Below are 22,484 nucleotides of genomic sequence, written 5' to 3' on the forward strand. Positions count from 1 at the left end.
CCCGGCCCTGGGAGGCTCCAAGCGCCCTTTTCCCACCTCAAACCTGCCTGGGTTTGGCAGAGAGTGGCCAAGACCCGAGCTGGGAGTGGAGCCAGGTTTTTTTGGTTTGGTTTTGTTTTTGTATTTGGGTTTTTTTTGTTTGTTTTGGTTGTTTGGTGATTTTGTTGTTTTTTTGGTTTTTTTTTTTTTTTTTTTGTTGTTGTGTTTTTGGGGTTTTTTTTGTGGGTTTTTGTTTTGGTTTTTGGGGTTTTTTTTCATGGGCAAATCCTCGTGTCCAGGAAATCTCGCTTCTGTATGCCCAGGGAAACTGAGGCACGGGGCAGGCAGCAGGGATGCAGTGCCTCAGGGAGACTCCCCAATCACCTCTGGCTCACACCATCCCAGCACCAGGGTATTTACTGCCTTTGTTCACCCCCACCTCTGCACCCCAAACCCTTCCTGCACCCCCAGGGTTTCTCATTTTCTTCTTTTCCCTCCCCAATAAATACACCAGGTTTGCTTTCGGGGTTTTGGCTTTTTTTCTGATTTTTTTTTTTTTTTGCAACAAAATAAACTATTTATTTGGAATATGCGTTACCAGTACAAATCAGGAAACTGTAAAACCTGCACCTTGTCAGCAGGACCAAAACCCACCCAAGGATGCGTGGCAGAGCCTCGCCCAGCCCCAAAATCATCCCCCAGCACAACCAGGGCCCGGTGAGACTTAACATTTCCCTGCTTGGAGCCGGTCTGAGCCTTGATGAGAAGGGACCAGCTGGGAGCAGGCTGATATTTAAACTGGAATTAGGAGGGAGATAATTCCTGGGGCGGGCGGCTCGGGGGGCCCTGCCGCACAGCGATACAGTTAATTTGCAGCCCGAGCTGGAGGCTGGCCCGAGCTGATATTGCCATGTTATTTAGAACAGAAAGGTCAGCCTGGAGATTGAATAATCATTGACAAGAAATCCATGGGGGAGCAGCCAGCTCCAGCATCCCTGGCTGGTCTCCCGGGGATTCATCCCGAGGGGTGCCAGGGGTGTGTGGGGCACAGAGTCACAGCCACCCCCCCAAGTCCATCCACAATCTGGTTTGCATCCTATGCACAAACTCTTTTTAAAACTATAAATGATTTTTAAATTTAAAATGATGGTTTTTTTCTTCCCAGAAATGTTTTAAATTTTTTTTTCTTTTTTTAAAATACCCACCTCCCTCCAAGGAAAACAGGAGAGGCTATCAAGCCTTCCCCTGCTCCCCATCCCTGCCCCAGATCTTGGTGTGATAAAGAAATCCCATTTCCAGCTTTTTATTTGGAAAGCAGTGCACAAGTCCAAAAAAGCAGTAAAGGGATTTTTTTGTTGTGGGGTTTTTTTTGGTATTTTTTTGTTTGTTTCTGTTTTTTTTGGATGTGGTTTTTTGTTGTATGGTGTATTGGTTTTTGTGGGGTTTCTTCTTGTTTTTGTTTTTTTTTAAATTTTTTATTTTATTTTATTTATTTGAGGGTTTTTTGGCTTTTTTTTTTCCTTTTTTTTTGTAAAACCAACCCCAGGGATGCAGTGCCTCAGGCAGAATCCCCAGTCACATCCCTCTGGCTCACACCATCCCAGCACCAGGGTATTTACTGCCTTTGTTCACCCCCATCTCTGCACCCCAAACGCTTCCTGGGGAAACCCCCAGGGTATCTTGTTTTCTTCTTTTTCCTCCCCAATAAACACACCAGCTTTGGTTTCAGGGTTTTGGTTTTTTTTGATTTTTTTTTTTTTTGCAACAAAAGAAACTATTTATTTGGAATATGCATTACCAGTACAAATCAGGAAACTGTAAAACCTACACCTTGTTAGTATCGTCATAGAACATAAAAGTTTCAATTGGGATCAGAAAGACAGAGGCCTTTTTTTTTTTCTTTACAGAAGCAGAAAAGTTTCAAAACCAGGTTGGAACAGAGAGGTTTTTTTTTTTTCCTTTTTTCTTTAAGGGTTTTTCTTTTTTTTTTTTTTTCTTTTCTTTTTTTTCTTTTTAATATTTGGAATCCATTAAGAAGAGAGGAAAACCAAAAAGATGGGGAGAAAAAAAAAATAGAAAAGAAAAAGCAACTCCAAAGTGGATCACCTTTACAAGGGACAGAAAGGGCTTTGCAAGAACAAAAAAAGCAAACCGACAAAACCAACCCCCCAGGCAATGTCTGATTTACATCCTCTTAATAATAATAAAATAATAATAATAATAAAGGTGTACGGAAACAAAAGGACTCCAGGAAACCTTGGGATTAAAAGGAGCACCCCAAACCCTAAACTGGTCAGTGATGTGAAAAGCTCAGGGGTTTTTTGGGAGGAGCAGGAAAATGTTTTGGGAGAAAACTGAAGTGATGCCAACCAGCACCCTCCTCAGGGCTTCTCCTTGAACCCCACTCTGCATCCACCGGGATTTGGGGTTGGATTTGGGACACTGTGGCCACGTCCCACCCCTTGTCCCAGCTCCGGGCTCGGGGCCAGGCTCTGAGACCCCATCTCCAGCAAGGTGAGGTTGGAACATTCCTTACCCCGAACCCCTCGGTTTTGGGACACGGGGATTCAGGGAGGAGAACCAACCACGCCCACGTTTTGGGAAGGATTCCTGCCCTTTCATCATCACCTCCAGGAGCTCAGCAACACGCCCAGAATGGAGGCTGGAACCTGTGGAACCCACAAGGGGGGCTCAGGGCTTGACTCCCCACAACCACCTCCCCAAAACCCCTGGGAATTCCATCTCTTTCCAGAGGTGAAATCCCACAGCTCAGCCCCACAGCAGCCACACCAGGATCCTCTGGAGCTGGGATCTGAAAGGAGTGGGGAGGAAATCCTTCCCCAAAAACACCAGCATCACTTTTCACATCACTCTGGCCACAGCTCAAAAGCGCAGGGGAGGTGGCAAGGCCATCGTCTCGGACAGGTCAAAATAAACTCAGCATCATCATCATCATCATCATCATCATCATCATCATCATCATCATCAAAGCCCCCTCCCTCCCATCCCAAACAAGGCAAAAAAATAATAAAAAAAAAACCCAACAAAAAGGTTCATCTCTGGGTCTCAACGTTAAGAAACATAAAGTGTTAGACTGTACCTATTAATGCTCACTATTCCAACCATTTTTTTTCTTTTTAAACTTTTACAAAATGAATTACCGTCACTTTTTAAACATTGTGTAAGAAGAAATGAGTGTGCACAACTCTACACTTTTCTAGCATTCTTGAACTAATTCACAAATGCGAGAAAATGGAAAAAAAAACCAAACCATGGGAAAAAACAAACAAACAAAAAAAAAAGGAGGATGAATGTAGGTAGTTTGATGTTATAAACTATACAGGAATGAAGCGCTTGTTGCCACAGAAAGAACAGGGATGGGACCTTCCCCCTGTTCAATTTTGCGTGCTAAGAGGGTCATTTTTTATTCTTTTATTATAAACACTATTAAATTCCGACTGCGTTTTTGGTTTTTTTTTTCTCCTTTATCTGAATATACAAGAACATTCATTATCAAATGTTCGTTATCATCAATACTACAAAGAACGAGACACAAATCGCAAGAAACAATGGAAAATGTTAATAAAGCTGAAAGAATCGTCGAGTTTTTTTTTTTGTGATTTTTTTTCATTTTTATTTTTTTTGAGTTTCTGCAGGTTTTTTTTGTTTGTGTTTTTTTTGTGGTTTTTTTTTTTGTTTTGTTTTGTTTTTTTTTTTTGGTATCGAAGTCAGGTTTTTCTGGGCAGAAAAGAGAAATAATAAAAAAGAAGAAGAAGAAAAAAAACCCACAACACTCAGGGCTGGAGCAGGGCGAGGAGGAGAATGGGGAGGAGAAATAAAACAAAAAAAAATTAAAAAAAAAAAAAAAAAGCGAAGGAAAAGGCAAGCCAACATAAACTGAAGGGACCAAGTGGGGAACCCAGGAGGGGATTTGCAAAGTACCGTGGAGGAGCGAGGGGCAGCCCCAGCGTGGTTTGGCTCATCCCCAGGTGCTTTCCAAAGGGATTGGTGGCATTCCTGCAGGCAGGGCACTGCTGTGGCTCAGCAGGAGAGGCACGAGCCAGTCCTGTGCCCCTGGAACGCCGTGCCAGGACAGGCTCATGTCAAATAAGCCGCAAGCGGACAAAAGGCAGATGGGAAGACGAGGAGGAAAGTGGGAAGGTGCAGAGCTGGGGACGGTGGGCAGCACCTCCCGACTGTCCTGGCAGGAAAACAACCTTCTCCATGCTCCTAGCACGCAGCTAGGAGGCAGCCCCAGGCTCCTCATGCCACATCCTGCTCTGCCCACTCTGCCATGGATGCCAAAGGAGCAGGAGCGTCACTGCTGGACACATGACACACTGTGCTGCAAGGTGACAGCGTGCCGGAGCTGCAGCCACACCACCAAGGACCATGATTTTTTCCAGCAGAAGGGTGGAAGTATTTTTGGCAGAGCTTTAATTTTAAATGGTTTCTGTTTAACGCTGCTGGGCGCTGGCAGCTCCCACCTGGAGACCAGCACAAGCAAGGTGGGTATGGACATTCAACAGTGAGAGGAACTGATCCCAGGGCATCCTGGCATCCACCACGAGGTGCCAGACATCCTGCACCCTCACCAGTGCCACCACACCCAGGGTCTTGGTGCAGGCTGGCTCAGCCTCCTCGTGCCCACGGCAAGAACCGATGGCCACAAGTCGCACCCTGGCAGGAAGCTCAGGGAAGCTGGTGCTGCCTCTTGCTGCTCTTCCATGGAGCCACATCCTCCCAGCACCAGCCTGAAGGGGCAGGATGAAGCCTTGCTTGCCAGCCACCACTGCTTGTCCCACAGTGGGGCAGAAAAGCTGGGCAGAAAGTGCCGTGAGTCCTCCCATGGCCACTGCCCAGGTAACTCCTGGGGTCAAACCAGCAGCTCCAGCACCCAGACATCCCCCAGAGGGGCAGCCTCTCGTCCTACAGAGCAAACCTGTGGTGTGAAGAGCTACCAAAAGCACCCAAGACACTCACCCCAGCACTTCCAGCCTGAATTCTGCTGCCCATCCCTCACTGCTGTCTTTGGGAACGCAGCGGGGTGGCACAAACCTCTGTGGGTGCTGCCTGAACTGGGGACACAGCTCCTCCTGGAAATGGGAGCCAACACCCCGTGGCACTGCCCTCCACCAGCAGCCTCTCTAGGTGCTGTGAGAGCTGCTGGTGTCCCAGCAGCCATCCATGCCTGATGCCACACAGCTCCTGGAGGTGTTATCAGCGATGGCCGCTTCTCACCTGCCTCTGCCTCCTTTCCTTCCCTCCTCTTCTCCCCTCCAGGCAGGACAGCAGGGCTCCACAGCTCATCCAGGTCACAGCAGCCAGTGGGAGGGATGCTTGGCTGGGAAGGGCTGGCACTGGGAACTTCCCCAGGGCTGGCAATGGGAACGGTACCTTTAGGGAGCGAGGGGGAGCACGCTGGCTCCTTCTGCGTGCACGGGGGCTGTGCCACCTGCCCCGTGCCTGCAGCGGCTGAGGGACAGCTCACAGGGCAGGGCTGAGTGAGGGAAGCTGCAGAGATGAGGAGGGAGCAGATTCCCTACGGTGGCAATTCCCTACGGAGAGGTAGCGTGAAAGGAAGGGGGGCAGGGGCTGCCTGCTGGCGAGGGAGTGAGACGTGACTGAGGTACATTTGTAGCTCCTCAGAAAGACACCCAGCACGAGGCTGTACACTGCTCTGGGCTTGCTTTGTGTGGTGGTGGTGGTGGTGGTGGATTTTTGCTCTTCCTCCTTAAAATCCTTCTACCTTGGGTGGGAAGCGGGGAGGGGAAGGGAGCGGTGTTGTGGCGGTGGTGGGGAGGGGGACAGCGGCTTCTACCCAGAAAAGAAAGGGAAGAGAGTATAAAGAAGTGTCCAGATTGGCTGAAAAAAGCATCCCGACGAAGAGAAGAGAAGGAGTCTTCTTGTGTGTGCTGATTGGGTTCACCTCCAGTCTGACTGCTGCGGTGTTAGGAGAGGCCCCCTCCTCTCCCGCCCCCGCCGGGGCCGGCTCAGCCAGGGATGCAATTTGCTGGGAGATCAGTTGGAGGTATCAGAGTGAACGCTGCCAGGGCCTTCTGTGGGGGAGGTCACCGACGATGGGGTAGTAGCGTCTTGCCAACCTCCATTAGCCTGAAGGGAGGGACACACACACAGACATCAGCCACAAGCAGCCCTACCCAAGGCACCCATCCACCTCAGATCCGCCCCCTTCTCCCTCAGCTGGGACTGCTGTAGGAGGCAAATATGTCCCCTCTGATTCCCCCATCCCACCCCAGACAGGGCTTCATCAGGCTCCATCCCAGGGCAGAAACATTTCTGTTGAAAACAGATTTTGATAAACTGTAAATGCGCACACAAAGTCCATCCCTTAAAAAAAAAGTGTATTCCTCCAGAACCCTGAGCTCTGGTTGTTTGGGGTTTTTTAACCCCTGATTATAACTCTTCCTCATATGGAAGAAAGAAAATAGCAAACAGAATGAGCAGCCTGAATGCTATCTGAACACAAGCGCTGTGAACATGCAGAACAAGCAGTGCGTCCCACTGAACTGCTGAGCTGAGCTGTGTCCCCCACAAAAGCTCCCCATCCCCGCCTCACCGAGGCAAACAGAGCCACAGAGGTGCCAACACGATATCCCATCTAAGGGCTCATGCAGCAAACCACGGCACACAGGTTGATTCTTCTCCTAAAGACAGATGCAGAGCCAAACATTGTGCAGGCGCTGCAGAGCCGAGCTCCGGAGGGCCGCGGCTGCCGCGGGCAGGAGCCGGCAGCGCACAGAAGCTGCTCCTCGGCCGCTGCCATCCCCTCTGGAGAGGAGCAGATGTCGCACCCAACCTCCTCTGCCTGCTCTGACATTGATTCAGCGCTTGGCAAATTAATCCTTCCCGAGCGCTGCCCCAGCTCCAGTTGGCAGCAGTGGCTGTCCTGCTTTAGACACGCCCGGGCTGCTCTGCCCACTGTGGCTGCCTGGCCTGCCCCACTGCCTGCTGCAGCCTCCAGCTGGGACCCTGCACACCCCACAGGGCTCAGGGGAGGAAATCTCCCCATCCTGATGGTACCTTAGGTTTTAAGCGTTTCTGTTCCATTTTTAGCTTTATATTAAGTGTTACTGGGATCTTTTCACAGGGTGGTGAAGACAAAACAATCCTGTTCTAGATGGAGACTCAGGGACAATCTCTTCAAACTTCAGGCCCAAAGCATAAACAACGTGAGGAGGGTGGGCAAGCAAGCAAGGAGGATGAAACTTCATAATTTGAAGCTATTAATTAGACAGTTAACTCCTAAAATTGACTAAAACTTATAAATATGTGAGATCTTGTGACCAAGCCCCCTTTTGCTTCCATTTTGGAGCCATCCAGGTACTCCCAGGGTATGGCTTTTGAAGGCACTTCAATAAATCTCCACTTTATTCCTCTTAACTCTGTCTAGCCTCTGTTCCAGCTCCTTAAGGCACCACTGAGGTGCTGCTGCCCAGCCCCTGCCTGCCTGAGAGGCTGCTGTGACGGGAGCAAGGAGTTGACAGGCAGGAGAACTCACGTTTGAAGAATCACACCACCTCCCAGCAGGACACACACAAAGCAAACAAGACAAGAGGTTTGTCTTGCTTGCTGTGCCCGTGTGCTCTTCCATACCTGCATGGCAGCAAAGGGGCTCAGGCAACAGCAGGGAAAGCAGGAATCACGACCCCAGCTTGCTCACAGGTTAGCAAACCCCACTCTGCTCCACCTCGGGTGACACCAGACGATGCCCGAGCATCACCAGCCCCGTGTACCCCATGCCCACTGCCCCCAGCAGCTCCCACCCAGAGCCAGGCCCTGACCCATCATCCCTGCTCTCCCCAGGAGGCAATACCCACCCTTACACATCTTGGACTGCTGCAAGAGGCAGCAATTACTGTAGATTATCAGCCCGACAATGACAGGCCGCGTAAAGAGAGACACAGAGCCAACTCCGCCGCCCCGAGACTGGCATATTCAAGTACACTTAGGACATTAATAGCAATTTACGTGCCATCAGTGAGAGAGAACCACAATAGCTGTGCTGGCAGCCTCTTATTACCAAGCCTGTTATTTGTTGGAGTTACAAGCTATAATCACAACAGAAACTTTCAAAACCCTTATCTTGCGTGACGCACCAAATCTATTTCAGAGCCGTAATTGCTATGTCACCGGAGAGTTTGCTGCTTAATGCACTCAGATGCCATTTAGTGTTTGCAGGGTCGTTACAGGAGCAGGAGGGGGGAGAGGAGAGCAGTGGGGGCCCGTGGAGGAGCAGGGCTCTGGCCCTATTGTGCTCGACTATTTTTAGCCTTTTTCTTTTTTGCCTGCCAGCCACAGAAGCAATCGAGCGGCGGCTTCACGTTCGGCACCCAAAATCCTTGGAAGGTACAGCAGATTGGGAATGAACCTTCCTGTACTTCAGGAATTTGTGTGGCTGAACAAAACCAGTAGGAAGTCAAGGGGATGTTGGGGAGAAGCCAGTGTGGCCTGGGAAGGCTGCAAGTTGTGGGTCAAGTGATAGAAAGGAGGACACAAGGTTGGCTCTGACCCAAGATTGGCTCTGACATCTGGACACCACCCTTTGGTATGGAAAAATCCTCCACGAGGAGGCTGGATCCTTCCCCAGGCAGAGGGCATGCAGAACCATCCCCACTCATCCTGGAGATCACTCCATTCCTGCATGGACCAAGCCACATGTGGGATCCATCCAGTTCCACCCAGATGGCTCTATGTCTTCCAAGCAAGGAGATCCCCTGGGTTTTGACCGTAGTAAATCAGTTGGGATCTCCCTCAAAGACAAGGGAGTCTTTTGAGGAGGCTGCTCCTCCTTGCAGAGCCCCTGCACATGGCTGTGACTTCATCAGGAGGGGCAGATGGCAAAGACAGAGCAGTGGTCTCCAGGACATCTCCTCAGATGTCACCTTCTGGTGCCAGAGCACAGGCAAAGCCTTGGTGACTGTCCAAATATGGAGCCCCAGTGAAAGACTGCTGAACCAACTGGTTTGATGCCCAATTCCACAGGTCTCAGCACTTTTGTCACCTCCAGCAAGTCTGGCTGGCTCCCTGCCCGGGCCTCCTACGTGGGGCTGGGAGATGACTTTCTGCCAACTTTTAAAGACTCCTTCTGCTTAGCAAGGAGGCTGTCTCAGCACCCCCACCTCCTGTGACCAAATCCTTGTCCCCCAACAATGGCACAGGGTGTCACAACAGCCTCCAAACACACCAGTTACCAGCCTGGCTGGTCTGACAGAGCAGCCTCAATGCCTTTTCAGACCTCTGAGCTCTTAAGAGCTTTGCCAGGGCCTCCTTACAATATGCACTGAAGGTCTTATGACACACCAGAGAATCCAGCCTGGTCAGGACATCCTTCCCCAGGGTCATGTCCAGGCATCCATGGCCATCAGAACACACCAAGGCATCCCTTAGGGATGGAGCCTGTGCACTGAAACCCTGCCAGACCAACTTCCACACCCCAGCTGGTGGTCAGGACCATGAACCAAAACTTGACCATGATGGTGAACTGCAGCTGGCTGAGGAACAGAGCAACAACTTTTTTTCCAAGGCTCAGCTTTTTAGAGCAGAAGATTTCAGGCCAAATAAGGAGCTCTCAGCTTCTTTCTCTACCAATCCTTGCTGACAAGAGTGGATCCAAAACTCCCTGTCACACCCTGCCATGGTCATCACCATCCAGGTCACACACACGCTGCACAGCAGCAGTTTTAAATCAAAACCTTCACTCTCTCTGATGAACTTTAAAAACAGCTCATCTACATGTTTAAATCATCTGTAAATTAAATTAAGTGCAAAACCAAATTTCTGAAAGGCTTTAAGATGACTGTAGTTCACTGATTCAGTATCATATGGGGGAAGTAGAACCCTTGGTGGATTTACAGCCACAGGGCAGTGGCAGCAAAGGTGATGTTTTGGGGTACGACACTCCAGAGGACTGTGGCAATAAACATCCAGCTTCTACTGGAACCCAACAGAACCTGAGCTTTCATAAATGCTTTGAAATCCCTGCTCTTGGGGGACCTCCTGGATACACATGTGGACCCCCATGAACAACCACTGTCCAGACAGCTCAGACATTTAACAACTCTCACCTCACGGTGCAAAACCTCAGTTTGCCAAAAGGGGTGGCTCACACCCTAAACCTCCCAAAAGGATTTAACATTTAATAAATCTCACCTCATGGTGCAAGACCCTACAGACTCAGAGTTTGCCAAAAGGGGTGGCTTGTCGCTATAGGACACGAAAGAACACAAGCTCACACCGCTGTTCTCACGGTGAAGAAAAAAGGGAAGATTAATTTCTGACTCCAATATTTATAGTTTTCCAAAAACGACAGAGGATTGGAGGGTGACAATGCCACCTGTCCAATGATACTGCTCAAACCAACAGTCCATCAACTTTCTCCTCCTCCATAAAGGAATGCAAAACAATGAGTTATTTACAGAAAGTGCGTGAGAAAGTTCACTGCAAGAATGTCAACATCAGAAGGTTTAGAAAATCTTTAAAAAACAGGGTGACAGTGGCTCACACCCCAAACCTCCCAAAAGGAGGGGAGGTCCCTGCTTCTTCTCAGTGTGACCCAGGCTGGGTATCCACAGCACAGCTCCTCCACTGTCAGAGCGTCCCCATCCCTTGCTGGGAGCGGTGCTGTCCCCACCTGTGCAGGAGAGGGCTCAGCTCTCCCTCAGCCTCAGCCGTGGGTCACGGCGCTGGTGATGGCTGGGACATTGCCCATTATCCTGCTAACGATGCAGAACCGGCTCCAGCCCTTCCTGCCCTCGGAGCAGCCTGTCAGCCACAGCAGCACAGCCTCCCAGGGAGCTGGGCTGTGGGTAGATCCCTCTCCTCAGCTGTCACGACTTACACGCGTTTAAAAATTCATCCTCCGTCAAGGAAGGCAAAAACCCCGAGCGCTGTTGTCTCTCCTGCCAAGGTTCCCAGCAGTGGAGCTGGGCAACCTGCCGCTGACTGCCCGGTGCTGACGGGCTCCAGGGATGGCTTAAGCTCAGCCCCGTGCAGACATCACTGTGACAGGGCTCCTGACTGGGTTTCGGCTCATCTCCTCCCGGCAGCTCACGGGGACGCGCGGGTGATGTGGGGACGGCAGCTTTGTGTGTCACAGCTCTGCTCCGTGCTCCTCCTCACCGTGGAAGGGTTCAGGGAAAGGCAGGGAAGCCCTCCCTGCCTGCTGGACACGGTCACCCTGCCTGCACCGAGGAGTTCCCCAGCACCAATGCTTCCACAGGGTGCACAGACTGGGACCTCAATGGGTGGGAAGACATTAAGTGACATCCCATCCCTGGCTGGGATACAGGGCAAACAAACAGGCAACCCAGAAGGTGCTTCCTAAGCTGTCTGCTCAGCTCTGGGCTCCCTGCCTCATTCCCCATGCCTACCACAGCTTTGTGGGGAACTGAGGAGTCACCCACAGGGTGCAGTCCCTTTGCCAACCCGCCCCTCTCTTGACATCATCCAGTATGGGTCAGTCTGGGCTCCTGCCCTCCCTGAGAACCAGCCTGAGAAGACATGGGATGCCAAACACGCCAGGTCACCATTTGGGATGCACAGGTCCCCTGCCACTCTCAGTTCACCAGTCCTCATTGCTACTCATGGGAACATTGGTTCTCCCACAGAGAACCACAGCCAGAAACACCAGCCCAGCTCTCCTTGTCCTATTCAGCTTTTGAGTTTTTGCTCTCTCTTCCTTCTCCTCTCCCCAATCACCCCCTCCCTGCCTCACAATCCCCAGCAGCAACTCTCCCCCCCAAATTTTGGCTTAACCCAGCCCACTGTTATTTTCCAAACCAACTGCAACTGTAATCAGCTCAGCCTCTTTCCTTGGGGGTATTTTAATTTATACAAAAGTATCATCTCTTATCATGATCAGCCTGCGATTCATTTACTCTCCAAGTATTAAAAAGCCAGAAAGGGAATAAATTCAGCACACGGAGAAATTAATGCGGAACGATAGGCTCTTTCATGTGGCATTTCCAAGTGCCGTTTTTGCAAGGGGCTTATGTAATGAGACATAATTATCTGCACATGTTCAATTACATTACTTCACAAATCCTCCCTGCCTCTGCCTCCTGACGTCAAGCCGCCCACTAAGCCCTGGTGACTGCAGGAGAGGGGAGCAGAGCCCCCCGTCCCAGGGCACCCCTCTCTGCATGCTGGTGGTGGCCGTCCTGCAAGATGGTCACATGCCAGGTGACAACTGGCCCAGTGGACTGGAGAGTGATGGGACTGGCTGGCAATGGCATCGTGCTGGAGTCACCACCATCCCACCCAGAGGATCAGCACCTCTCTGACCAGTTCAAGGCTATCTCCACCATCGGTGTCCCCATCCTCATCTGTGTCACCCCGGACACCGCTGCCACCACCCACTCAGCGCTCACAGCCTCCTTTTCCAGGCTGCCCTCCTCTCCCAGCTTGCTGTCACTGCTGCTGAGAGGGTGGACGATTGATCTGAGAAATGAAGTTGGATTGCTGTCCCGAATCTACACTGGGTTCTCCTTGTGTGTGTCTGATCGATTTCCCCCTGTGCGACACAGCTTGTCGCTACGAATTTTCATGCTAGTCAGAACCCGCCAGCGCACCCAAGAACAAGGAGAAGATGCTCCAGAGACCGCCCTCCCCCTCGCATCCTCCCCCAGCCCGCTTGGGCGAGGTTTCCTTGGGTTGATGCTTGTTGGCTTTGTGGGCTTTTTTCCTTTTCCATTTGCAACCGCCATCGCCGCCGTGCCCGCATCGCCGCCGCGCTCTCGGACCCCGGCCGGGGATGGGTTATTTTTAACCATGCAGGGCGGTGCCACCAGCATGGAGCCACCTCGTTTGCGGTGACATTGCCCACCATGGCCACGGGAGGTGTCACCTGTTTAGCGGCTCCGTGCGTGGCCGCAGGTGGCGGGGGGACGATGATGGGCTGTGACAGTGCGAGACGCCAGCTGCCTGCGCGCTGCCTGCCCCGGCACCGCCACTTTTTTTGTGGGCAAAGCTGCGCCGCTGGCGTGACCGATACTGAAGCAATAAACTAGGTGACCGTAAAAGCAAAGACAAGTCCTACTAAGTGGCATTCCGAGCCCTATGGCTTTGAAATAATTGGCAGTGAGAGAACAAAAATGATAGAAAAAAATAAAAAACAACCCAAAAGACCAGAACCCGAGCCTGTTTTTTTTCCTTACACTGATGCCCTGCGGACTATACATCTGACTTGCCGCGAGTCCGTCACTGTATCCTCCTGTCTGGCTGATAACATGGCGAAGGGTATCCACCTAAACAGACCAACAACAACAGAGACACGAATTAGAGGGAAGGAAAGGTTAGTGGCCAAAGCTGCTTCCGTTCATCTTTGGCAAGATAAAAGCAAACAAACACTAATAACAATGATCGTCGTCATCATCGTAATAAAAATAAAGGTGTACGTTCGAAGAGGGATCAAAGAGAGCCGCAGCTGGTCTTGTGGAGAGAAATGAGCCAGAGGACCTCTCCTGCCTCCCTCACCATCCCCTGCCCGCCCCAGCAGCCCTGTCACACTCTCCTTGGTCCCATGTCCTTTGACAGAAAGAGTGGGGAGGGAGAACAGCATGACAAGTGCGGGGTGGCATCTCCTGGAGCACACTGTTGCAGCCATCTCCAGCATCGTGCTCAAGGAGCCACATTCCTACCCCTACCCCCTTCCACCCCTGACCCCAAGCACTGCTCACAGTGAAGTGCAGAAGCAGCAGAAGGAGATCTTTGGAGCTGGCTGAGCGCCTCCACGGTGGAGGGCCCAGAAAGGAAATATACCTACCATGGCAAAGGCACCAGCAGCTCTCCTCTGGGTGCCCCGTTCCTCTCCCTCACACCCCAGCCCAGCCCCAGCGGTGGCACATGTGGTGAGCACATCTCACTGCCCATGATGATGTGTGCTCCTCATCCAGCCCCAGGGGGAGCAGCCTCAGCTTTAGAGAGTTCTCCTTGCCCAATGCAGAAGTGTCAGAGTGGCTGTTGTCTCTCAGCACAGAGCAGAGCCTCAGATGCCAGAGAGGGGACTCGTGGCATATCTGGACATTGGATGGGAGGTGGGAGATCTGAGTGAGATCCTGGCTATTTAAAATTCTTTCTTTTGGCCCCAAGCATGGGTTGATGCTTCAGCATTGCTGCTCAAAGCTCCCTTGCTCTCTCCTCCTGGTATATACAGGGGTGGTGTGAGTGCCTGTGCTTTGGGGAGGTGGGGAGATGGTCAAGGGTGGCTTTTAATTATAAAAGAATAAATTAAAAAAATTATCTCCATATCTGAACATTTATTGCCTTTCAGCAGACACCTAGTTTGGCATCAAAGGAGTAAGTGGAAGTCTTGGAAAACGAGACACCAGTCCAAACATCTGGCCCATTCCCTTGGAAGAATAAAGCAAGCAGAACCTAAACCTGAGCTGCTTTTGTTTGACTTTGTGCCTGTTCTTCTACACCTTCTCTCCTCCTAGTACGACTATCAAGCCAGAGCCAAATGCATTCACAAAGTGTGGGCAAGTCTCCTCAAGACCATGGTTGTTGGTTTGGTTGGGTGTTTGGTTTTGGTTTCTTTTGGATTGTTTTTTGGTTTGGTTTTTTTTCTTTTTTTTTTTTGGTGGTTGTTCCTGTTGACTTTTTTTTTTTTTTTGGTTGGTTGGTTGGTTGGTTTTTTTGGTTTGGTTTGCCTTTTTTTTTTAAAGTGTTGGTTGGTTGATTTGTGCTGGTTGAGATTTGCTCTTTTCAGGCGGGAGGGAGAAGTGCCAATACAATCAAAGGCTCCTCCAACACTAATGCATTCACTGGCAGTACATCGGATGGGTCCCTACCTGTGACTGCACGTTGGCTCCAACCTGGGCCCCTTGGTAAGAATCCCCATTGAGAGACTGCACGCTCATGAACAAATCTCCAGAGTTTGACATGTTAAAAGAACTGGAAGAACCTGGAAAGGAAAGAGTGAGGCACCTGAATCACAGAAAGGAAAAAGATCCACCCCATGACTGTCAGCCAAGAGGAAGGAACAACATGCAAAGCAACCACAAAAACAAAAACACACAGTCAGGTTAGTAGTATGAAGAACAGAGCAAGCAAAAAAAGAAAAAAGGATGCACTCTTGAGGTTATTCAAAGCCACATGTTGTTACAGCTCAATGCCAAGAACATTCTTCAACAGCTCCTCAGCTGGAGGAAGGATTCTTCATGCTTTTGACTGAGACAAACAAAATACAGCCTGGAGGACTCGGACAGCACCAGAATCCTTCAGACAGCTCTGAAGGACCCCAGTTGCTGGAGGTGTCCACCCAGCAGACTGAACTAGAGACCAGAATTACCCAAAAAAGCCCTGCTGTCGAGAGCAGAAGCCTTTGCAGCAGGTGAACCAAGCCCGTGCTGAGAAGTTCAGACAGGGTGGGTAATTCTAGCCTGAACTGCTCCCTGCAGGGTGAGACATCCAGAGCCCATCCAGCCCCACGGCTGGAGCTTTGGCTGAGCCACGTGGGGCTCTGCGAGGGAGTGCTGCATGGGGTTTGCCTTCAGGACATCAGGAACCCATCACTGGTGGGAACTGTTGAGCACCAGGAGAAAAGGCTCACAAAAATGTGAAGGCGCCTGGGTTAAACTCCCAGTGCCCATCAGGCTGGCAAAAGTATTTCATTGTGAGAGAACACAAGGGTGTCACAGCCCTCCTGGGCCAGCTGTCCCAGAAGAACAAGCTCTGGAAGCAAATTCCCCACTGCATGCACCAGTCGTCGGTGTTACGCTAAAAAATTGTAACAGTGAAGACAACTGGGTGGGATCAGGAGAAAAAAAAATCATAAATGAAAAGAAAAAATAAATCACGCCTTTGCAGAAATAAAAGTTTTGTGCCTCCAGCTTCGAGAGATATCTGAGCACCTCCTCAACCACTTAACAGAAGAAACAAACCCATCGTGTAACTGTAAGGCAGGGAAGGCAGCAAGGGGGTTAAAAATAAATAAAAAGGTTTTATGGGATTATTTCAGAATTTATCGTGCAGATCAGCGCGTTAAGTGTGAGACAGCTCAACGTGCAAGGTTTAGTTATACATGACGTTAGCCTTGGAAAGGAGAGACTTCAGGGGCCCAGGTCAGCTAAGCTTTCAGCTCCAGTCCCAAATGTACTCTCATCATCTACACTGCCATTTCCAGCTTGGAACACTGGCAACCACAGTCCTGGTGGAATTGCCCAACAATGGCTCATGTGTATGGTCTGGCAATCCCCCTCCCTTTGCTGGACAGGGAGGAAACAGGGACAAGGCTCCTCTGAAGGAAATCACCTCTGACAGAGGTCAGGGAGCAGGTGGGAGGTCTATGCTGGAGACTTCATATTCACTACATTCTCTGCTGCTCTCTTAGTGACCAGCTCTTTTGTCAGTTCTCAGAATCCAAGGAAAGCAGAAACATCACTGCTAAATACAATACTCAAGACAGTCAAGAGAAAGACTCATCTTGAGCACAGTGAGCCCTGGATCAGGACCCTCCCACTGGTGCTCTGTGAAGCCAGGAATAGCTCATTGTCTGTGCTCACTGTCAACCTGCCCAACCTGTTCCTGTTCCAGGGAGCGATCCCACAGCGCTGTGTAAAATAACTGGGACTAGTCAGGAGGCAGCTGTAACCATCACCTCCTCTGCTCAGCTGGCAAAAGGCTCCTGTCACTTCCCAACCTCTCAGGTTACTTGCCACTTTGAAGGCAAAAAACCTAGAGAAATGAGCTGGCAGACTGGGGCCAGCCCCCCCCGACAGTGCTCAACTCTAAGCGTGAAGATGGGCACGTTTCACACACACAAAGATGCTTCAGACCCCGTTTCCTGCTGCTGAGAACCAAAAGACTCTGCAGCTACCCCTCACAAGAGGCAGAGAATATTTCCCTCCTCTTTTGAGGTGAGCAGAAATCTTTGAGATCACACAAATAATCAGTGGCAGAGCTGGAGAGAGGACTCTGGAATCCCTAAGCACCTCACATGGCACTGCTATCACTCTGCCCCCAGCTGAGCAACATTTCATCCCACCTTCCCCTACACCAAAAGAAAATTACAACAACAATAACAAATAAAAATGCCATAAACTTAACTGATATTTTATTGAAACTTAACAAACCTGGCCATAAAATTGAGACTGGGAGGGAGGAAATAAAAATAAACAAACAGCCACAAACTCTAGTTCTGAAGAGCGACGGTGTCTTGGAAATCATGAGGAGCGCTGGAAATGTCACTTACAAGATATACACTGCTATTGGCAAGGGGTGTTTTTACAATATATGTGCATATCTAAACAGTAAATATGTCTTGCTGCTGATGTGGATGCAGAGATAAATATGCGCATAGCAATGGCCCCCGTGTATGGATGCATTTGGATCAGAGCTGTAATTGCAGAGCCCTCTGCACTGCCACTGCTGCTTCAGCACTCGCTGTCTCCGCACTCACCACGCCCAAAATCACAGCAGCCCCAAGCCTGAGACACAGCTAAGAGGGGCTGATGCACCCAGCTGGGAGAGGGGGCAGCAGGGTGAAGAGCCCTGAAAATTTAATCTCAGATATCCTCCACAGAGATAAGATCCAGGAATCTCGCTCATGGTCCTGGACACAATTGTCCCAACCTTTCTCAGACAGGTATTTCAGACCCAGCATGTGCAGGTTTGCTTCTTGCTGCCAGGACCTACAGGACCTACAGTCAAGTCCTTCCACCAGAGGAGGCCCCATTGTAAATCTAACCCGTCCCTCTAAAGGCTCCTTTCCTGGGTGCACCACAGGTGTTTTGGGTGGCTGCAATTTGGTCTGGGGATCCTCAGGAATTGAGAAGTTGTAAATGAGAGAAGCTCATCTTTGAGCTTCTCAATCCCAATTTTCCATTGCTCTTCACGTTTTTGAAAATGTGAGTCCAGGAGGAAAGCGCTCTGATCTTGGCGTGGAAGTCCCTGGAATTATTGTGGGTAGATAAAAAAACCCATCAGAAAGCCCATGGTTACAGCAGGGTGGAAGAGTATTTTATCTTCAGCACCCAGACATCTTTTTAAAGCCAAGATTTATCCCCACTATTCCCTGGTGTTGAGTTTCTATAAGGACCAGCTTCAGAAAGAGTGCTGGAAATGTCTGAGCAAACTCTGGCGGTCAAATCTTGCTCTGGATGAAAGCCTACAGCAAAACAATGCCTGCTAAGAGATTTCTTCCACCTCTAACACCTCTGATGAGCAAAGCCCACCTCTATTTTGCCTCCATTTCAAAAGTCTTCACAAACTTGACCATTGTTATCTTTTGAACCACTTTTTCAGCTCTTCAGAGGGCTTCTCTGATGTCTTCTGTGTTCTGACAGTCTAAACTTCCACCTCCAACTTTTCAGGACCTCTAGTAAGTACTTTTCTCTAAAGTATCTGACAATTTGAATGGCACCACAAATAAACAAACAGGGTAATGGTGTTCACTGGAGCTGAAATCAATCCATCCTCATCTGCTGCCTCATTCCACCTACCACCAACAAGAGAGATCCAGCTGAGCCTCCGAGGTGACTTTGGTCATGTCCACAAGATTCCTAGTTGAAGCCAACAGCAATAACATACATACACGCATAGAGAGCACAAGATTTATGCCTCCTGTGACTTTTTGTGGTGCCTCTATAGTGGCAAAAAATGAGGGGAAGAATGTAGTGATGGACTGTCTAGCTCCTTAGCTGGACAAAGCCACAGTGCAGGTCCAAAATCCAGGGATGATCCAGCAGGGTATTTGTTCTTTTTCACTTGCCAAACACTGAGGACAGTGAAGGCATGACCAGAACAGAGTCCTCTCCAGTGGTGTGTTCTGGACACAAATAGAAGAAGGCAGAGAAGACACCTGAGCCTGATGAAGTACATTTCCAGGCAGCAGCTTCACAAGAAGATTTTTACAAAAAAAGAATGAGCAGGTAAAAAAAAAAAAACATCTCAGGACAATTCTGGCTGCCCCGCATTCAAGATTTCACTGGATGCCATCACCTGTGCGTGGCCCTTGAGGAATCCAGCCGGCAGAAGGCTCTGCCCACATAAAACAGCTTTCATTTGCCATGTGGTTTCTGTGCTGAGATTGTCCAGGAAATCAAAGTGAGGATGGGGAGTTGTTAGCCCAAATGAGCCAGACTTCTCAGCTTATGTGAACATCTGGCCGATAAAGCCCAGCCGCGCGACTGCGGATGAAAAGGTGTTTGACATTCAGGCCTGGGTGACTGAGGATGGGGGACCCTGCTCTCAACCTGCCAGATGGCCAGACAGATGCAATCCTTGCCCTTGTCAATGTGTGGCCAATCTCTTTGACTGACTGTAGCCATTCACTGATCTCCAGTAACATGGGCATCAATGAGAGAACAGATGGGCCTGCGTGGCCACAGCAGAAATGAATTTAGCTCCTGTCCCAGGTCCCACTGCATCCAGTTCCACCTCCTCTTCCAACATCACAGCCCTCCAGGGACTGCACTGCTGGTCATTTCGTTCTCATGACCTGTCCTCTGCTTACTTTCTTTCCACATGATCTATAGTGTATTTGAACCAGGAAGTTCTACAAACTCCCAGGAAGTCCTACCATTGTTCAGGCTACTTCCTCACCAAAATCTCAGCCAATGGTGTGGGAACATAAACAAGTCCACAGTGTAAAAGGAGAGGCATTGGCCATCTTAGTTTTTCACCTCTTCATCAGCTTCCACGATCCTCCCTGGAGAATCCAGCACATCTGATGGCTCCTGGTCCTGGACACAATTGTCCCAGTCTCTCTCAGACAGGTATTTCAGACCCAGCACATGCAGGTTTGCTTCTTGCTGCTAGGACCTACAGGACAACTTGAAGCAGGGGAGATCACACGATGTCCTCAGGACATGTCTTTGTCCCAAAATGTGACCCATGCAGGGATGCCTGGCTGACTGTAACATCTGCGTGGTTCAGCCGGGAGGATCTCAACTGTCAGGAGATAAAAATCCCACACAATTCCAGCTGTCTTCTCACGAGAGGACCTGCAAGGACACCCAAACCCACCGTCTCTGCAAGCTGACCCAGAGCACCTGGGGCCTCCCCACTGCTGCAGCATTACAGGCAGGGAGTGGGACCTGGGCCAGGTGAGGAACACTTTATCTGTAAGCACAAGAAGGATCTCTGTGGCCTGCAAGCTCCACTTTACTGCTTTAGCACCGCTGACACTCCAGGCACGCGAAAAGAGGTCAATGACTCCAGACTGCAGACAAGTGAGCCACAAAGAGGACCCAGGAGCTCAAGTTTTCCCTGTTAATAACAGGACTGTTTGTCCTTTCTTGAAAGAGCAGTGTTATCCAGGGATTATCTCAGCTGTTTACTGCAGGGCACTGGCCAATTTATCTCTGAAACAACCGTGTTACTGCCTGTGGGGAAGGCGAGGAAACAGCCTTGCTCTGGAGCACTATTTAACCAGTCAGGCACTGAGGAAATGCTTTTTCTCCTATGTGCAGCCCAGATCCAGACCCACTCAGGCAATCTGAAGCTGTTCCCTTGCTATTCCAGGCCTTTGGATCTGACTCCAGCTGAAGAAAGAGGAAAAGAAGGAAAGCTGCATCTCTTTGGTCCAGACTGATGTGGGCTGCAGGACAGCATCACCGGCAGCAGGCCTCTCGCTCCACACACACAATTCTGCCCTCTCCAGCAGAATTCCCTCCGGCATTTTCTACAGGAGGTGTTAACACCAGGAAAGCCCACCTGACCAGGTATTTTGTGTGAGCTCTTTGAAAAGAATGACATTTTTGAAAATGCAGTTAAATCTCCATCGGTTGAGAGAATGGGAAGGGAACAAAAATCCCCAAGTCAAAAAGAATCAAACAAAACTCCAGCAAACTGTCTCTGCAGAGTTCTGCTGCATCCACCTAAGCCCTCAGAGCACGTGAGGCAGAGCAGACAGCTCTAGGTGAGGAAGAGGTGGGAGAGATTGTCCTGGCCAGAGACCAATGTCCCTTTGTTTGACCCCTGGCTGCCAAATCCTCCAGAGCCAGGGCTGTTTCTGGAGAGTGATTCCTCTGATACCTGCAGAAGCAGGTTATGCTCACTACAGAAGCATGTCCTGATGGCAGCCAGCATCTGCATGGCCTGTGTGACATCCTGCTGCCCACCATCCTTTTTGCTCCCTTCCTGCCTCTCTGATAACACCAAGCATCACATCCCCATGGAAGGGCACCGTAAGCAAACACTCAGCTCAAAGGCTCAAGAGTGGCACATTCCCACTTTCCCTCCCACCCCTAAAAAGAAAACAGGCACACAGATATTTGCATGGATTACAAAGTGTATGGCACCCATGAAGTTTGTTTTTTTTCTCCTCTCCTTGCAAACAAACCCCAATTTTCCATCACTCTTGGATCGTTTTTGGGTTGGCCAACCTTGCAGCAGACACCAGGCATGAACTGAGCATCATTCCCTAGCAGAGGAGTTGAAATCTGGGCAAAGTGCTCTGTGCCTTTGACTCTCAAAACAAACAAATGGAAACCACAGCAAATGGGAAGGAAGAGGGGAAAGGGAAGGGAATGACCCATGAATTTCTCTGGATTGCACTGACACAAAGGGAAAATAAAATTCACACACAGCACACTCTTGCAGGTGATCCAGACACTGTCATGTGAGCAATCAAAAGAGATAACCACAACAGAAAGAAAATCAAAGGATAAAAATTTACCCAAAACCACCCCCAAAATGGCATGAGCTAGGACATCTCAGAAATGCTGTGGTTTGTCCATTAGGATCACTCATGCTTTCAGCCCCAGTGAAATAAAATCATTACACAATAACTTCCCTATTACTCTTTTTCTCTCCCCAAAGTGCAAGCAATCCCAGCCATGGTTTGTGGACCACCTTTCTGGTTTTGTGTTTACCATCCATGCATATAACCCCCACCACAGCACCACCAGTCACAAGGTATAATCACATCCTTTTTTCCAACAAAAAAACAGATCACGGAAGGGGAAGAGTGAAAAAAAGGAGAAAATAAGGAGAAGAAAGCAAAGAAAATAAAGTATCCCCCCCAAAAATCCACCAAACCAAACCAAACCAAACCAAACCCATTTCCCTTTTTTGTTTTTTTTTTAAGACCACAAAAGTGAGCAAACCAGACCCAGAGAATAAAAGCTGAAACAACCAAAAGGAGAATGAGAGAGAGAATGAGGGAGAGGGAGAACAAACAAAAACCCAAACACTGACAACCCAAAATACAAGAAAAATCAAAACTAACCAGCTGAATTGGGAGTTGAGGGTGAGTTAGCCTGGCTTCCATGGGCTGACACGTTGGTAGCCGTGACAGCTGTTTTGGCAGCATAAATATTGGCTTCCTCTTGAAATTTACCTATGTTCTTCTTGTACCGGATTCTCTTATTTCCAAACCAGTTTGATACCTAGAGCGAGTTCAAGAGAAGGCAAGGACAAGTTAAGGTTTCAGCTCTGCCAAGTGCACACCTGGGTGAGGAAGGTGGATTAGTTCAGGTTAAGCAGTGCAGATTCTTTCCCCCCTCAGTTTTCCCAGCACCTTCCACCCGTGTGTGCCA

General features: G+C 49.7%; 1 protein-coding gene across 2 annotated transcripts in view; it reads right to left on the reverse strand.

Annotated features, from left to right (window-relative positions):
* Nucleotides 1–1,726: 1,726 nt before the first annotated feature.
* Nucleotides 1,727–22,484, reverse strand: part of PBX1 (PBX homeobox 1) — a 131,695-nt gene continuing 110,937 nt past the window's right edge. The window contains exons 6-9 of one of the 2 annotated variants that reach the window (XM_054285684.1): nucleotides 22,175–22,334; nucleotides 14,793–14,905; nucleotides 13,158–13,247; nucleotides 1,727–6,093 (exon numbers count right to left, since the gene is read on the reverse strand). In XM_054285684.1, coding sequence (XP_054141659.1) covers nucleotides 6,001–6,093; nucleotides 13,158–13,247; nucleotides 14,793–14,905; nucleotides 22,175–22,334 — 456 coding nt within the window. In that variant the 3' untranslated portion in view covers nucleotides 1,727–6,000. The remainder of the gene's footprint in view (nucleotides 6,094–13,157; nucleotides 13,248–14,792; nucleotides 14,906–22,174; nucleotides 22,335–22,484) is intronic. The other variant, XM_054285685.1, reaches the window with a different exon arrangement.

This window comes from Melozone crissalis, unplaced genomic scaffold (assembly GCF_028551555.1).
Source record: "Melozone crissalis strain CALT ecotype California unplaced genomic scaffold, PUWL_Pcris_2 ptg000045l_1, whole genome shotgun sequence".
NCBI classification, from domain to species: Eukaryota; Metazoa; Chordata; class Aves; order Passeriformes; family Passerellidae; genus Melozone; species Melozone crissalis.